This window comes from Lissotriton vulgaris, chromosome 6, assembly GCF_964263255.1.
Source record: "Lissotriton vulgaris chromosome 6, aLisVul1.2, whole genome shotgun sequence".
In the NCBI taxonomy this organism is placed as follows: domain Eukaryota; kingdom Metazoa; phylum Chordata; class Amphibia; order Caudata; family Salamandridae; genus Lissotriton; species Lissotriton vulgaris.
In genome coordinates, this window is record NC_141694.1 from 1,414,639,937 (window position 1) to 1,414,656,681 (window position 16,745).

Sequence of the window (16,745 nt, forward strand, 5' to 3'; positions counted from 1 at the left end):
TCAGCGTTATTCAACATGTGTGATAGTCTACCAAAACCAGAATGAATCTCTCTTTAATTGACTTGAGATTTAAAGGGCCTATTATGTCTAAGGCAAATGTTGTCCAAGGTTAGATAGAGACCTCTACAGGTGACAAAGGAGGCTTCCTCACTTGGTGGATTATATTGAGCTTGATGCATTCCAGACATACCTTGACCTTTGCTTCTACCTTGGTGTCCATACTTGGCCACCAGTATTCAAACTGTACCTTATTTTTAATGAGACCATTACCTAAATGGCCTTCATGTGCAAGATCAATAATATGCGCTCTAATATTTACAGTGGGTATTATTTTCTTACCCCGGTACAGAGTATTTCCCTATATACTTATTTCACACCTTACCTCCCAAAATATCTGCTCAATGCCTCATCATTTTTCATTCAAATTTGTCATTCAACTTCATCTGCACTGAGCAGTTTGAGTATGACTTCTTTGTTTGTCCCTTCACTTTTAGGTATGGGAATATCTACAGTTGCCCTGGAAAGGAAATCTGCCACCACATTCTGTGTACCTGGTACATGGTGTACCCTGTGTATCCTTCTGACCCTAATATCCAACAAGATATCCTGGGTGTGGTCCTCTCTGAATCCTTGGTTGTAAATGCGTTTACTAAGAATTTATGGTCGGTTATGATTGTGAAAGGTATACCTCGCAAAAAGAACTTGAAATGTCTGACAGCCCAACAGCAGGCAAGGACCTCCTTCTCCACAACCGAGTAGTGTTTTTCGGAGCCCTTTAAGCCCTGGAAGCAAACGCTACACCTGCTCCTTTCCATCAACTATTGGTGTGAGACTAGCCCCTAGATCTTTGTTACTGACATCTGTGGTTAACAGAGTGAGTTTGTTAGGGTCAAACCTTCCTAGTGAGGGAGCTTTGGTTATGCTGGCTTAACTAATTCGAAAGCAGGCTTACAATTGCTTGTCCCAATCATATTAAGAGAGTTGTTTCTGTATATTTTGTAGAGATTCAACAACGATCACATAATTTTGGACAAATTTGGAGTACTATTCAGATAACCCCTAGAATGACTTATGGTCCGCCACATTGGTAGGAGCTTCTGTTTTCTCAGTGGCCTTTACAAGGCTAAGTTCAGATTTACTACCATCCTGGGATATAGTACGATCCAGGTACTCCACTGATCCCACTCCAATCTGGCACGTTTCCTTTTCGATGGTGAGACCTGCCCCTCTTCGGCTGGACAAAGCCTCTCTTGTGATGGTATTGTGCTTTTTATACTAGAATGTTATCTTAGAAGCACAATGTGTTGGGTATGTCTCTCAATACATGCTGCATTATGTTCTGGGAAGCTGCTGCCATGGAGGCAAATTCAAACGGCATGCGCACATACTGATAGGCACCCAAGGGAGTAACTAATGACACAAGATGGTTGGGAGGAAGGGTGCAGATCTACTTGGTGGTAGGCCGATGAGAGAGTAAATTGCATCCTTGATCAGGGTTAAAACCTCATGGATCTGGGGAAGAGGGTGCCTGTCAACCCACATATTTGCATTTAGGTCCCTTGAATCCACACATAGCCTAATGTCTTTTACTGAGGACTTGGTAGCAATTACAACAGGGGCTAACCATTGAGAACTTTCTATGGGTTCTGTAACTCTTAGCCTTAGTAATCTGTCTAAATCTTTTCTCAAAGGACCTTGCATCAGGTGGGGAATCGATCTCACTTTGTGGGTGAAAGGCTTGGCTTTGGGTTTTAATTTTAAGTGGTGCTGCTAATCCTACAACATACCCAGTCCCTCGGCAAAAACATCAGGGAAGTCACCACACACTGATGGCGCATGTCTTGCTCTAATAAATCTTTTTCTACATGCATTGCCTCATGGGCTTTGCTTTATAACAAAACATACAAATTGCCCTTTTAATTTTGTGAGAAGCATTACTAAAAAGTCATTCTTGATTCTGAAATTTCAGGAAATTACAATATGATGAATTTCAATAAACTACAATGAAAGTGATATATAAAACATTACAGTTCTTCTGAAAATTTAACTGTGGTCAATAATTATATAGCAAATACTTCTTTGCTAACTTGTTGAAAAGATGAATGAAATAAATGGCACTAGGACTACTTACATCTTTGTTTTCATCATGTGAATTATGTTTCAATGTTCACACTTTTTCAGGTACTATGTACATGAGGGGTAACGATAGGTTGGTAGATTTTGTACTCTTGTAAAAGTTAGAAAAATGTACATTGATCTGCGAGATGACAGATTTAAACAAATGCTCATGGTACTGGCATAAGTGTCTTTTTAAATGAATGAACATGTTTTATATGTGTTATTCTTCCATTAATGTTGCATTGTGCACTTACTATTTCAGCGTACTTCTTAATTACAACTTCGAGTTTTTCTTCTGGCGTACTCAGCTTACTCAAGCTTTGCATAAGGAGTGTGGCTTCTTTACCTACGACAAGCAATAAAGAAACAATGTACAGAACACAAATGGAATATGATAAACAAGCACAAGATATAATTAACCATGGGCCATGCATAGAGATGACTTAGTAAGGCTTGCATTGCTTTCAATAGATATGTCTGACTGCTATTACAGGAAACCGTCTGTATAATGTTATATTCGGGCTTCCAATGCAGCATGTTAGTTAGAATCTAGATTTACTTGTGAGTGGCAGCAGTTGCTATATAATTGCACCAATGTAGACTTTGAGTCAATTTCATTCTGCATGAGGACTCCTTCAATTAATTTTTCCGTGGGCCTATATTATCCTTATAGATAGGCTCCCAGCCAGGCATTAAGCTCACAGTACAGCAATTAGGTAGCCTAATTGCTGTACCTTGAGTGTGCTGCTGGCCAGGATTGCCACAACCCGATAAAGAGAATAAACAGTGGTTTAAAAGTGAAGACTCTAGCCAGACAGTATGCTTCTTGAGAGCATCTTATCAATAAGGATAATATGAGCCCGCTGAGAAACTAATTGAAGGAGTTCTCAGTAAGAATAAAATCGAGATGAAAGAATTGGAGAAATGTAAACTGACAGTACAGGTAATGAAAGCAATATCGTTATCAAAAGTATTGAGAGGATCAAGATAATGTTATTTAAGTATCCTTAATAAACAAATGATGTGGCTTGTCAAAACAAACGATTAAATTGAAAGAAAGTTGAAGGACTGTCTGACTATAATTCCTCTGGCCTGTTAAGAGCCTTGAAAGAACAGGTCACTGTGAAACATTTATCGGCTTAGATGTATATGAGATGTTGAGTTACAACTATTACACTCCTAATTAGTTTTTCAAAGAAGATTTTAGATATAAGTAATGAATAAAGAAAATATTACAGATTTCAGCTGTGTAAATGTACTGGATATTGATACAAACCACTTCAAAATGTGAAAAGATAATACATCGGCTTCAGAGATTAAACTTCTTTAATGTTACATTAATTCAAACAAACATGTAACTAGTATCAGGTTACAATAATTTTAAGAATAAAAATAATCATTATTATTTCTATTCTATTCATTGGGAGACAATGGCTATGCCTATTGCTAAAATGGCAGTAACCTATTGTCTCTGGACTTGTTATGTATTCCACCAGATGTTCATTAAATAATGAAAAGGAAAGTAGTAAAAAGGTACAACCCAGCCTAATACTTTGTTCAATATTGTGGTTTTCTTTAGAAGTGTGATTCCATACTACAGTAGCCTTTACTGCATTCTGTAGGCATCTTATTCAGTTAATACATTTTTGGCTGTAAGTAGATATTTGACATAAAATACTACAAAATATTCCATTCACCATGTCAACTGTTTTCAGTGTCAAACATCATGTTGAGAAAATAACTGTCCTTAGCCATGGTTAGCTTGATGACTCATTGGTTCAATGCATATTGATAAAAACTGGACACTGAACCCTAAACATGTTTGATCTTTATTAATCGGTTCAGGCATATTTGTCACCCTCTTTCTAATATCTTTATGTTCTATAATTAAGACTACAATTTTCCACTAAAATTGGCTAGTGGGCCTTGCTGCTTAAATCTATGTGTGACCTGCATTTTACGAGATTAAAGTACAGCAGGGCCTATTCATTTTACATTCAACCAACACCGATAAACTGAGTGCCATTACATTTGGTAACAGCAAAAACTGTTGCTTACAGAAATTATAAATGTTAAAGTTGAGGAAATAGCAGTATAAAAAACATGTTATCAAAAGCCCATATACTTTTGCTTACTATTATTCTGCTGAAGGAGCAAATGGGTAAAGGTTTGTGAGAATGAGAGGTAAATTCCATTTTCAAAAGTTCTCTAAACTTCATAGCAAGTAATGACATCACATGCCCAGCGGCCAATTTTGCTGCTGTATTTAAGAGCTCCCTCCGGTCCATCCGGATTGCACCCATAAGAGATCAAGTCCTGCCTGCAGTGTGCAGCCATGAATTTTTCACACAGGCTAGGCATGTTCGCATTTACCAGCCGCGCCTACTAGTGGAGCTGCCGTGCCTCCTAGTGGAACTGCCGTGGCCAACACTATACTCACTCTATACCCACTTCTTTCTTTTCTTTTGCACATGGGAAACGTATGCCTTTTTTATGTCTTGGGGATCATCTGCAACTGCTATTTGATGTTCACACAGAGGCTTCTAACCCAAGCTTGAAGCCTGAAGCAAGGCCCTATGAAAGAAGGGACTGGGGCTCTCATTAGATGAGAACTTGGAAAGGTCTGAGAACCAAAACTTTTGGAAAGGTTGGACTGTACATAACGTGTTCCAGATCAGACATGAAGAATGCATTCTATTCTTATCTTATCTTTGCATTTTGGAATTTGCAGTCCTGTTTTTGTAAACAGAATCACAACAACAAGTCACAGAATGCAAAACAACAGAACTAGATAAGCTTTTCACACCTGGCAGTGGACGGTTTAAGTGCTCAGTGGATGGGTGCAAGCACATACTTACCCTAAGGTATAGAGCAGTTGTTCCCAAAATTTTTAGAACAACCCACTTTTTAGAATGACAAACGTTCATGACTCACCAACCTTTAAGGACATGAGGGTTGATTTCTTAATGTAACTAAAGCATCATTTGGTAGCACATTTTCCATTGAAATGGCCACTAACTTTGCACAGGCATACAGTTTTGCTGATAAAACTATAATGCACGTAAATGGTAATGTGTGGAAATGAGATTTATGTACACATTTACCATTTGTGCATCACCAATTAAAGTGGATTTATTTACTTTGATTCTATTAAATGCACTTCATTGTTGCTTTCCAAACTGTTCTATGCAGTCCATTGACATGTATTTAGATTGTGTTGTGTGTTGCAAAGACATCCTGAGATTGTCATGTAATACACTTTAAAAACTCCTCACTTTACAGACTGAAAAAGAAAAGTAAACACAAAGCCCATGTTAAAAGAATAAGCAGCAACTTGTCAGAAGACATAGCCTGACATTTGACCTCTGTCTCTTTTAAGCACCATGGATGTGACAAAATAAACACTGGATTAAAAAGTATCATAATTTATTGTTTGGACTTTCGCGACCCACCGTCAGTCGGCTCATGACCCACCATTGAGTTGCAACTCACAGTTTGGGAAACACTGGCATAAAGTATATTATATATATATGATGTGTATATTACAAGCCCCCTTAGATTTCTGTTACCTTATATCGCCACTATCCTGTGGCGTCAGGCCCGAATAAAGCCACAGAACTCCTCTGTAAGGTACATTTGTGTGTACATTATCCCATATATCATTGTGTCCAACTTGCTTCCCACTTATAATTGGTATGCAAAGTCCCTCTATCCTGTGACTTCAGGCGTGTATATAGCCACAGACCACCTCTGTAAGGTACATTTGTGTGTACATTATCCCATATATCATTGTGTCCAACTTGCTTCCCACTTATAATTGGTATGCAAAGTCCCTCTATCCTGTGACTTCAGGCCTGTATATAGCCACAGACCACCTCTGTAAGGTACATTTGTGTGTACATTATCCCATATATCATTGTGTCCAACTTGCTTCCCACTTATAATTGGTACGCAAAGTCCCTCTATCCTGTGACTTCAGGCCTGTATATAGCCACAGAACTCCTCTGTAAGGTACATTTGTGTGTACATTATCCCATATATCATTGTGTCCAACTCGCTTCCCACTTATAATTGGTATACAAAGTCCCTCTTCAAATTATTGCTATCTTCCTTTATGACTTTCCTGTTTGTCTATGAGTTCACAATTACTTTTAGGTTATTTTTAGGGCAGCCTTTTTCCATACGTAATTCCCAAGTAGATTCTTTTATTGTCCACATTTAGGGCCTTATTACGAGAACGGTGGTCCACAGGACCGCCGTACTCACAGTGGTGGTCTGACCACTGCCACCACTGTGGATCCACCCACAGTATTCAGAGTGTGGCGATTGGCCAGGATCCTTTGGCGGTCATGCAGCAGATGGGGGCAGCTATATGCTGGAAGTGCAGCTGTGACACTGTCGCACATATTATGAGTTGCTTGTCCACCTCTCCTTTAATGGCATTGATCACACCATGAAAAGGGTGGCTGAGAGGAAACCAAGGGGGCCCTAACAGAGCCCCCTCTGCCCCTGGGCCTGGGGGTCCATGCAGGGGGGCCCATATTGCGCCCCCCTGGAATTGCACCCCAGTTCCTGCACAGTGTTGCGTGCTTGCCACACTGTGCAGGAACATGCTGCAGGTACTGTCACGACTATATCTGCAGTTAAGCCTCACCTATGAGCCATATACAGCCGCTGCCATGAGACCACCACAGCACCGCCGGCCCGGTATGGATTACAGTTGTAATCCACCAGCCGGGCACTCAACAGGCATGGCAGGCCAACAGGAGAAACGCCAAACTCGTAATAGGGCCCTAAGTAAGTGAAGTTCTATTTTTTCTGCTAATAGGGCAGAGGGGATGGAGCCTAGCATTTAGTTTGACTGAACATGTAAAGCAGGATAAAGTCTGATTTGAAACTTGGATGGGCGACTACAGGAATATACAGTCAATCTGAAAAATGAAAATGGTGCAATTAAATGCTAACCAAACCAATTCCCAATAATTAAGAAGTGTTGGCTAAGGAATTGCCACTCATCACTTCTTAGTGTCCCAATAAGTATTTATAAATAAAACTGTAAATTCATGCATTGCCAGTAAACTCTCTGTATATCTGTGCTCAATTTGGACTTCAAAAATCTGGTTAAAACTAATCTGGAGATGCTTATCCTCCCATGCAAAGGATGCTTGGTTTAGTGATGTTGGATGAGATTTTCATTTGAGATAGATCAAAAGTGATTTTCTTCAACAAGGCTAAATAAGTAGGAATCAATGTATTTCAACCCTTTGCATCTCATAGTATAATACCTGAGGGTGCTTCGTTTAGACTACTATGGCCCTCTAAGATATAAGACTCTATGTGTACAGTTATCCAAAAAGTTGTGCAAGATGCATGAGGGACCCGTTACATGAGCATAAATTAGTGTAAAAGATGTGGGAGTACTTCAGGCAACTCACTGGTGAGAAATGATCCAAGTTGAGATTAATTCAGCTACACACATGGGTTAATTGTTCTGCTTTTAAGCCACCGCCATTATAGACACAGTCTTTTCTGAATATTTTTAAGGCAGAGGAAAACATGGGGAAAGGATCTTCCAAGATTTAGGAATTACTGAAAGATACGGAAGTTCACTAAATGGATCCTACATCAATCATTTGTGAGAAAATGGAGCCAGAGTTGTCAAGCTTTAGGGCTTTAAACTAAGTTTGGAGGTCCTCCTGTCGGCTCGCCACCGCCGCACCAACAGGAGAGGAGGACCACCAATCAGGTAGTGCGCCCACCAGCCAGAATATGACTGTAATCCAGTGTGGGTAGGTGGCACTGCAGCAGTCTCTCGGTGGCGGCTGTGCAAGGCTTATAGGAGAGCTTTATTATCAGACTGCAGCCCTGACAACGCATGCAGCACATTCCTGCACGGTGTGGCATACACCATGTTGTGCATGCCACAATAGGCATGAACAGGAGTGCAATTCCATGGGAGCACAACATGTGCCCCTGCGTGCACCCCAGACCCAGATCCGGCCCTGTTAGGGCCCCCTTTCCTGCATGCCTGCCACCTTTTCATGGTGGATATGTAGCTTGTAACATACTCGTCAGTGCTGGCATCGGCACTGGCAGCATATTGAGGCCTGTTGCAGACTGCTGGCGCAGCGAGATCCTTGATTCAGGCGGAGCCGGCGGTGTTGTGGTGGTCCGAATGCCACACTTCAAATACTTTTTTCAAAAAAGAGTGGGAACGCAATATACCCTTGCATGCTTGGGCAAAGAAGTTTATAAAACAAGAAGAACAATGGACTACAAGGGATTTTGTTTATCTATAATTATTTATGGTTCTTTGACCAGTCAAATTATTTTAAGTCACATTCTTAATAGTAATGGACAACAGAATTGATCAAAACAATAGATATATCATTTGGTCACAGATGTTGATTGAGACAAACAGATAATAAATCATACACGGGGCAAACAAATTATTTTAGAAAAATATGTATTCATGTATTTGTTATCATCCCTGATAAAACTTTTTATGATACAGATATTTAATATATGAATACATATTTTTCTAAAATAATTTGTTTGCCCCGTGTATGATTTATTATCTGTTTGTCTCAATTAACATCTGTGACCAAATGATATATCTATTGTTTTGATCAATTCTGTTGTCCATTACTATTAAGAGTGTAAATTAAAATAATTTGACTGGTCAAAGAACCATAACTAATTATAGATAAACAAAATCCCTTGTAGGCCATTGTTCTTCTTGTTTTATAAACTTCAAATACGGCAGGTGGACTCGAGGGTGACAGTGGTTGGACCGCCACCGCAGACTCGGAATAAGGTCCTAATAAGGGAAACTCAAAATATTCGACCTCTAGAATTGTTCTGTGTGTGAAGATAAACTTATCTACCAGGACAACCCGCTCACACTCCAAAGTAAATCTGCCCTGGTTCGTAAGACTATAAACTAACATTGATGTTTTACCTCTGATTTTTTCTTATGGAAAGTTTTTTGCCTGCACAGTAATGTCTCACAATGACATACAAAATTATTCATTTCTGTAAAATGTTACTAAATAAATGACCTTCTGTTTCATTAACTGGTTTTTAGAAACGTTATGTTTTTAATTTCTGAAGTGCTTTGTTACTTTGGTCTTATTGCTCTTCTAACAGGATCACTTTTCTCTGTGGAAAATCATGTTGTGTATGCCAGACCATCAAGGATGAGCCAGGTATTCCTCATAGAAGTCTGTTTACCTACTAGTAACCAGATTATTTTGGGCATTTTAGGAACTCAGTGACATCTCTCAGGGAGATGGCAGCATGTTTCCTCACTAGTTTAACAATCCAGCTTCCTACAGTTAGCCTTCCTGTTCATGTCTTCTTGTGTACAGAGCATGTTGAACAGTCCTGGGTTTTGAAAGCGGAATAGGCCACAGTCAAAGAGTCTACTTTGACAATACAGCCAGCTTTGCTATCCTTTAACAAAATCTCCCTTTTCTGATAGCATAAAGCTAGCAATGTTCAATTTTTCCTACCAATGCTTTGCTCTCTTTCACAATAACAGATAGCAAATCTAACTTCTACCTCACTTCATACCTCTCTTTGGCAATTCCTACAAATCTGAGTTCTCTCAGTCTGATATTACAATGGGTAACATTTGAAACTTTGAGTGGTTTATTTGTGCATTGAGAAATTAATTTAAAATAGGTGGTCTGTTTTATTGTTTGGCAGTCAGACATTAGGTCCAGCACCCTAACGAACTACCACCCACCATATTTTGAGATCAGCGCCTACCCTGCCCCTCCTGTCTTACAGTTCCCACCATGAGCCTCCTGAGAATGCACAGAAAGTTTGGTAAGCGGTTCCCTTGTTTGATGTGGTCATTCACCAAAGTTTTTGTTTTAACAAAACAAATTCCAAAAGTGAAGGTTTTTGGGGAAAAACAAAAAGAAGTAATGACCATGACACCTTGAGAGTTTACTCCTAGGACAAGGGGTCTTTAGTATTTTCTTTTCTGTTCAGGATTGACAAGTATTGGACTGTCCGTTCCAAATAGGACGAGCAATCTACAGTCCACCCAATTTAAAACAGGGCGTGGACTGAGAGTTTTTTAAACAGATTACTCAGCCACATTTGGTGAACAATTCACTGTCTGCCAAACTATAAATCAGGTCCTACATTTTCACTGGGCTTTTCTCATTGTGCTACTATCTCAAATGTCATGCCTAGGTAAATCTATTGCTGCTTGTATGCATGGTTGCAGCCCATAAAAAGTGTGAGGTAGTGCCTTTTATTTGAAATGGGAATGACCGAACAGAACAAAGTTTGGGTCCAGTGGTGTAAAGATCATTTTCTTGGTGCTGCGATTCAGCAGTGCCTGAATGACGAGGTGTGCCAGAAGTGGTGGAAGGAAGGGCTACCCCACAGTCTGCCCAATTTCCCACGTACTCCAGTCAGACAAATGGTTGCCAAACAGGAACTGAACCCAGTCTAAAGATTTTCCACAGGCAGATCCCTGGGGACATATTACATTGCATGCAACAGTATATGATGCGTTGCATTTTTGTTTCTCCTGAACAGATAGGGGAGCAACAGTGCAGCTCTGCGTGGAAAGAGGCCACAGAGCGCTTGCAAGGTATCATGAGGGTCAACTTGAAACAACTCCTTCAGCTGCAGAGTACATCACTGATTCCTCATAAAATGGCACATAGGCTCAAAAGAGGGAAATGCCATCTTCAGGACATCCAGAAAAAAACTAAAAAGTGGGGGGTGAACTTTTTGCATTAAACCCATCCCTGGGTAGCTATTCAGGGCCATATTTCAGCCCATTGTTTTTTGTTCAGTGAGTCACTGCAGACAGTCAAACCTTATGCAAATGAGCTTCCAATAGAAGCAGTGGAGCAAACCTTAGGGGCATCTGCTTCAATGGTTGATGTCCCTCTGTCGATTCTGGGTTTTTGCCAGATGACCTTCAGTTGGCTGATCTTCTGAGGCAGCTAATATATACATACAAAACCTTTGTGATCCAAAAAATGGGAACTAAAGAATAGACAATGGAGTGATTACATTGTGACAAAATACTGCTGCTAAACCTCAAGTGAAAGCAGCTTTTTATAACCGCCTTTGGTGAGACGTGTTTGAGTGTGAATGAAAATCTTCATACAGAATAAATCAGACGAAAACACATTTAGAATACAAAAATATAAAATATTTAAATAAACAAATACATGATTACACTACTAAACACAGATCAAACTGCAAACCAAGTAACCACGTTGGGGCTATCTTAAAAAATTATCTTATGCATCATGGCTTATGAATAGCACAGAGCCCCTGTCTTCCTAGCCTCTTGGCACTTGTGGGTGTATCACGGTTATCTACTTCTTATGCATCATTCCCTTTTGCCCTTGTTCCTGAAGCACACAACTCCTTTCGCACATCTGGTTACCTACCCCATCTCAAAGACGTGCCAGGGCTGAGTGATATATTTGTTAAGTCACTACTTACCCAGCCCTTTCAGAATTTTCTTCTCCAGTTTGTGTTCTTTGATGCTGCCAGCCTCCTTGGGTGTTGAGGCATCTCCAGCACCAGCCTGCTCTTTCTCGGCCTCATCACTTGCCTCTTCACACTCGCCATCCTCAGTGACACTTGGCTCTTCCTCCTTTGACTGACATGTTCCTGCACCAGTGCTCGCCTGCTCCTCCAGGGTTTTGGCGGGCCCATAACTTTGGATAATGTCCTCCAACTGTCTACTCAGTTCATCTGAAAGATCTGGGGCAGCACTTGTTGTCTTATCACCTTCTTCATTCTCATGGACCACCGCATCAAGAAGTAGGGCTTTGCTAATTTGTTCCAGAGGGATATTTTGACTCGGGTCTTGTTTATCAGTGATGTTTATTGGTGCTTCAGGGCTGGGGTTAGACGACTGGTTAGAGCTGTCCATGCTCAAGAAGGATCCTATCAGAAAAAATAAAGCTACTGATTAGAACATGAGATTGTTAAGATATTTAATAGAATTAAGCAGGGATACACTCGGAAGCCAACTCTGTGTTTAGTCAAGTTACAAAGATGTAGTTTTGTGGCATGAAAAAGACACTTTTCCTATAGAGTAAGCATTATGTTATTCTGTGTGTCCTTCTGATTCAGGGTATATGCATAAAGTCAGTGCTAAATCTGTGAAGATGGTTGCAGGTCCCGATGACCAAGAATTAGTTCTCATCATCAGACTTTGATTCCAGTGCAAGAGAGAGGTGGAAAAGGGAGAAGGAAGGAAGAAACTAAAAATAAGGAAGCAGTATCACAGTGAGAAGGCAGAGATGAAAACAAACTTGTAGAAGTAAGATAAACAGAAAAGAAGTGTTGTGTGGTGGAAGACAAAGTGGTTTCCAAAGTCACCATTCCCACCTGTAATGATAGTATACTTGGAGAGACAAGGGGGTTTATCTCCGCTTTTTTGGCTTTAAAAGCCAAGAAAGCGGAGATAAAATTATCTCCCTATTACCTAGCTGTCGCTAACACCAGTTAGCGACAGCTAGTAGGAGATAGCGACCATCTTGGGCCCCACTTTGCATGTCAGTGATATTTATCACTAATGACATGCAAAGTGGGTGTGCCAAGATGTTAGCGACTGGAAACAGTCGCTAACATCGCTATCTCCTATTACCAACTTTTGGAGATATTCGCGCTAAGCGCGAAAATCTCCAAAAGCTAACACCTGCCCTGAGCAGTTCTTAGCCATGTTATCCAATGGGAGGTGGATAACATGGCTAAGAGCATTAGCTCGCTAATGCATGAATATCGCTGACTTTTCAGCGATATTCATGCATTGCGGCCGATTTTTATCGCATTTGCGATAAACCTTGGTAATACCAAGGTTTATCTGCGAAAAAAATCGCCGCAGCTCGGCGATAATTTTTTCACGCTAACCAAGCAATAGCGATAATTATCGCTATTGCTTGGTAATATGCCCCAAGATTTTGAATTATAATGTGATATATATATATATATATATATATATATATCATAGGAACTGGGTTAACATGGTATTTTTAATTGGGGTGATGCAGCCTGCCACCGAGAAAGGGAGGGACTGCAAAACCCCATTTGACAACACACTGGTGAGATTCCCGTCATCAAGGTCAGTAGGCGAATGGCAGATGTAAATGCCCGATGCAAATGCCCAGCCATCAAAACATTTGGGATTGCCAAGGCAAGTGAATATGGTTTAGTGTGGACACTGGGTCTGCCATTGTGGGGTTGAATGGGAAGAGGCATGACTTGGTCTAGTTGACCTTCAGACCCGACAGAGCCATAAATGTGTTAAAAATGGAGACTATGCTTTCTGGTATCACAGTGACATCCCTAAGATATACCAGAAGGCCATTATCGTACAGAGTGTAGGGCATCTCCAAGCGTGATTCCCTAGGTGTGGCTACCGGCATAGAGTCCTAGTGCCAGCGGTTCGATGGCTAGTGAATAAAAAGAAGGGTAAGGGGGAAGCCTTTGTGTGTGCCTCTGGCAACCAGAAATTGGTCTTGGTTTTATCTTGTGGTAATTCTGCCTGAAAACATTGTGTGAAGCTTTGGTAGCAGCAGCCAAGCCTCTTTCCCTTGTTTTTTGTCTGGCTGTGGTAGCATACAATACAAATTAGCTTTCCCTTCCCTCCCCTACTCTTTTCACCCCCTCCCTAGATTGCTTGTGAATTTATAACTGGTAAATATGGTTTTACAATATATTTTTCCATTCCACATGGTTTAACTTGCAATTTCGTGGTGTTGGTGCATTGTTACCACCCAGTAACATTAATTTTGCATGTGGATTTACTGCCCCCGACTGTAACACTATGGGGCATATTCTCAAGCCCCTATCACCACAACAATGTCGCTTTCAGTGACATTGCTGTGGCGATAGGGGCTTAGCCCTATTCACAAGGCAGCGTTAAATGGTTTAACATGGCTTAACAGAGTCTTGTGAATAGGGCCCCCTTCACGCTGTTTTTAGCATGAAAGGGGCATGCAGTGGGTGTTGCAGTGGGCGTTCCACCGCAGCACTCATTGAGTTTGACACTACCTCCTATTCACAAGGGCAGGGTAAATAGGAGGTAGCGCCAAACTTAAGACCAGGACAAATCTGGTCTTAAGGTGGCGAAGCGAGGAGAAATGCTGTATTGATTTATTTGCTTTATGTGTGCTGCACGAAGCAGCACACATGTAAGTTACAAACTGGCATTTTCGGTTTGTTTATGTGCAGAAAGGGACATCTTCTTGTACGTAAACAAACCTCCCTGCTTGCAGACACCCTTGCACTTTGGTGCACGGGTGCCTGCATTGGCGCTAACTTGTGAAACTTAGCGTCATTGCAGGGGGAAACGTGAGGCTGCACCATGTCCTGCATAGGGTGCAGCCTCGTGTTTCCAAAGTGGCGGAGAGGGGCGTTAAGCCAAGCAGGCTAACGCCTCTTTCCGCCACTTCATTGAGAATATGGCCCATAGTTTTCATATGGATTTACCACCCAGCCAGTACAGGGCAACTTATAATTAGGATCTAAGTGACTTTCTAAGAAGCGAATGGAATAACTTATATTTACTGAAGATGTAGGGGAAATTATTTCGCCACTGGGAAAGTCATTTTCCACATAGGAAAAATGAAAAGGCATCTTTGTGTCACATATTTGTATGCAGAATTGTTCACATCTTTTTAACATCTGCATAAATGTTATGCATTGGCCTTCTCCAGGAAATCTGCATCTGTAAATCTCTAAATAATTGGAAATCTTCTCCAAATGCAGAAGTAACCCTGACACAAAGAGTTTCAAGTTTCGCCAGTAGCGAATTGTAAGTCAGGCCTTTCTGTGATGTCGTTATCTTTACAGCGAATGCCTAGAAATAGACTATGCATTAGGCATTACACAAAAAAGAAACACAAACTCATGAAAGTCTAGAAAGTATCAGTCACCCAGAGGCGAACCAGTTTGCAGAGTAGCAGTTTGAGTGTTATCCATTCACAATTAAGTGAAAAGGTGTGCCTGTTTCCGTTTCCCACAGGCTGGCTGCTTACATTGTCATTTGCTGGAAACATTTTATTTTCCAAAAGCCACCAGTTGACTGAACGCAGCTGCCGCACATACAAACATTCTTCACTTCGGCTATCCCGGGAATGGCTCCCTCTCCTCGAAAAGCTGTCTAAATTTAACCCACACTGCCTTAACTTCTGTTGGAACGACACATGCCACTTGGTGTCGACCCAGGAGCTATTTTAAGCCCTTTTCTAATGCGTCAGAGGGTCGTTACACTATCAGTGAAAACAGGGGTAATGGAAAAGTCAAACAATTTAACAGCCAGACAGACGAAATATGAACTAAAACGCTCTCCTCTGCCCGTTATTCCTCGCTCATAGGGATACATAACGGAGGGCTAGACTCTTTCCAACTTTTGAGGCCTACCACAGACCATAACTGCATGCATGTGGTACTCTCGTACTACATGTATTAGGGACAGAAGGGCCATTCGACTCGTGCTTTTAAGCACACGCGGTCAGAGTCAATTTTGTTCATGTTACCGAGAATCTTCGTAGTTTCACAGGAAGGTTTTATGTGTTTTAGAATTAGTCTCCTACTTTAGAGTGAACATATTTGAAAATACAGCATTTCTTATTTCTAAAAAAAAGTCATCACGGCAGATAAGAAACCGCGATCTCGACCCCGTGCTCGCATCTTTTAAAGTAACACCAACAATTTTAATATTTTTGTATTTTTAAGTTTCTCATAAAAAAGCGGAGTCACTTTTTGCTGTGTCATCTCCGCTATAATGAGGCTTCTTCTAAGAGAAAGATGGCATTGAAAGATACCTTATGGCGCCCAAGATGTGTCATGTGTTATAAGACAGAAAATGAGCATTATGCCTAGAATTCGCATTTGCGGTTCTGTACAAACACGCTTTAAAACGACGTCGAAACTTACCGGGCAAAATGAAGTCTTCAGTCAGGGAGACGCAGCAAGTTCTCAGGGAGCTGCTGGAAGAGACAGACACTACTCCTGGTCACACGGCAGTACAGAGGCAGGGAGTGGGGTGGGAGGGGAGGGGTGGTGGAGAAAGACAGGAACAGATGACAGACAGAAAGAGGAGGCCCAGAACAAAATGATGTGACCTCACACAGGGTGTCAGAACTGAAGTACCCTGGATTTAAAAAAGGGGGGCGGACACAAACACGCACAAGGGGCCAGTAGCGCTGGTGTGCTGAAAACAAATACTATATTTATTTATATGACTTTTATATCCCTATATTACCCCCTCGTTCTAAAAAGTGTTTATGACAGCGGGGCTTTATAAATGTGTGTGTGTATATGCACATTCACATATGTATGTATATGTATGTATATATAGATATAGTACCCCCTGCCATCCATTATCAGGAGATTGCAAGTCACCGAGGAGTTCCATTGCCATATATAGGAGCAAGGCCGAAGACAGAGTTATCACATGCTGCTGAGAATACTTTATTCATTAAAATACATGTTCGCACCATCACCTTTTCCACAAGCCACTTAAATCTTTGGTGCTTAGCTCTTTCATATGAAAGAGAGGATATGCTTTACAAACATGAAGAATAAAAATAGAACATCTAGTTCAAAACTAAACACATTAAAAAAGC

General features: G+C 40.9%; 1 protein-coding gene across 1 annotated transcript in view; it reads right to left on the reverse strand.

Moving 5' to 3' along the window:
* TXLNB (taxilin beta) overlaps nucleotides 1–16,173 on the reverse strand; it is a 118,302-nt gene extending 102,129 nt beyond the window's left edge. Inside the window, exons 1-3 of the mRNA XM_086927563.1 lie at nucleotides 16,054–16,173; nucleotides 11,605–12,054; nucleotides 2,373–2,464 (exon numbers count right to left, since the gene is read on the reverse strand). Coding sequence (XP_086783689.1) covers nucleotides 2,373–2,464; nucleotides 11,605–12,040 — 528 coding nt within the window. The 5' untranslated portion in view covers nucleotides 12,041–12,054; nucleotides 16,054–16,173. The remainder of the gene's footprint in view (nucleotides 1–2,372; nucleotides 2,465–11,604; nucleotides 12,055–16,053) is intronic.
* Between the last annotated feature and the right edge of the window lie 572 nt (nucleotides 16,174–16,745).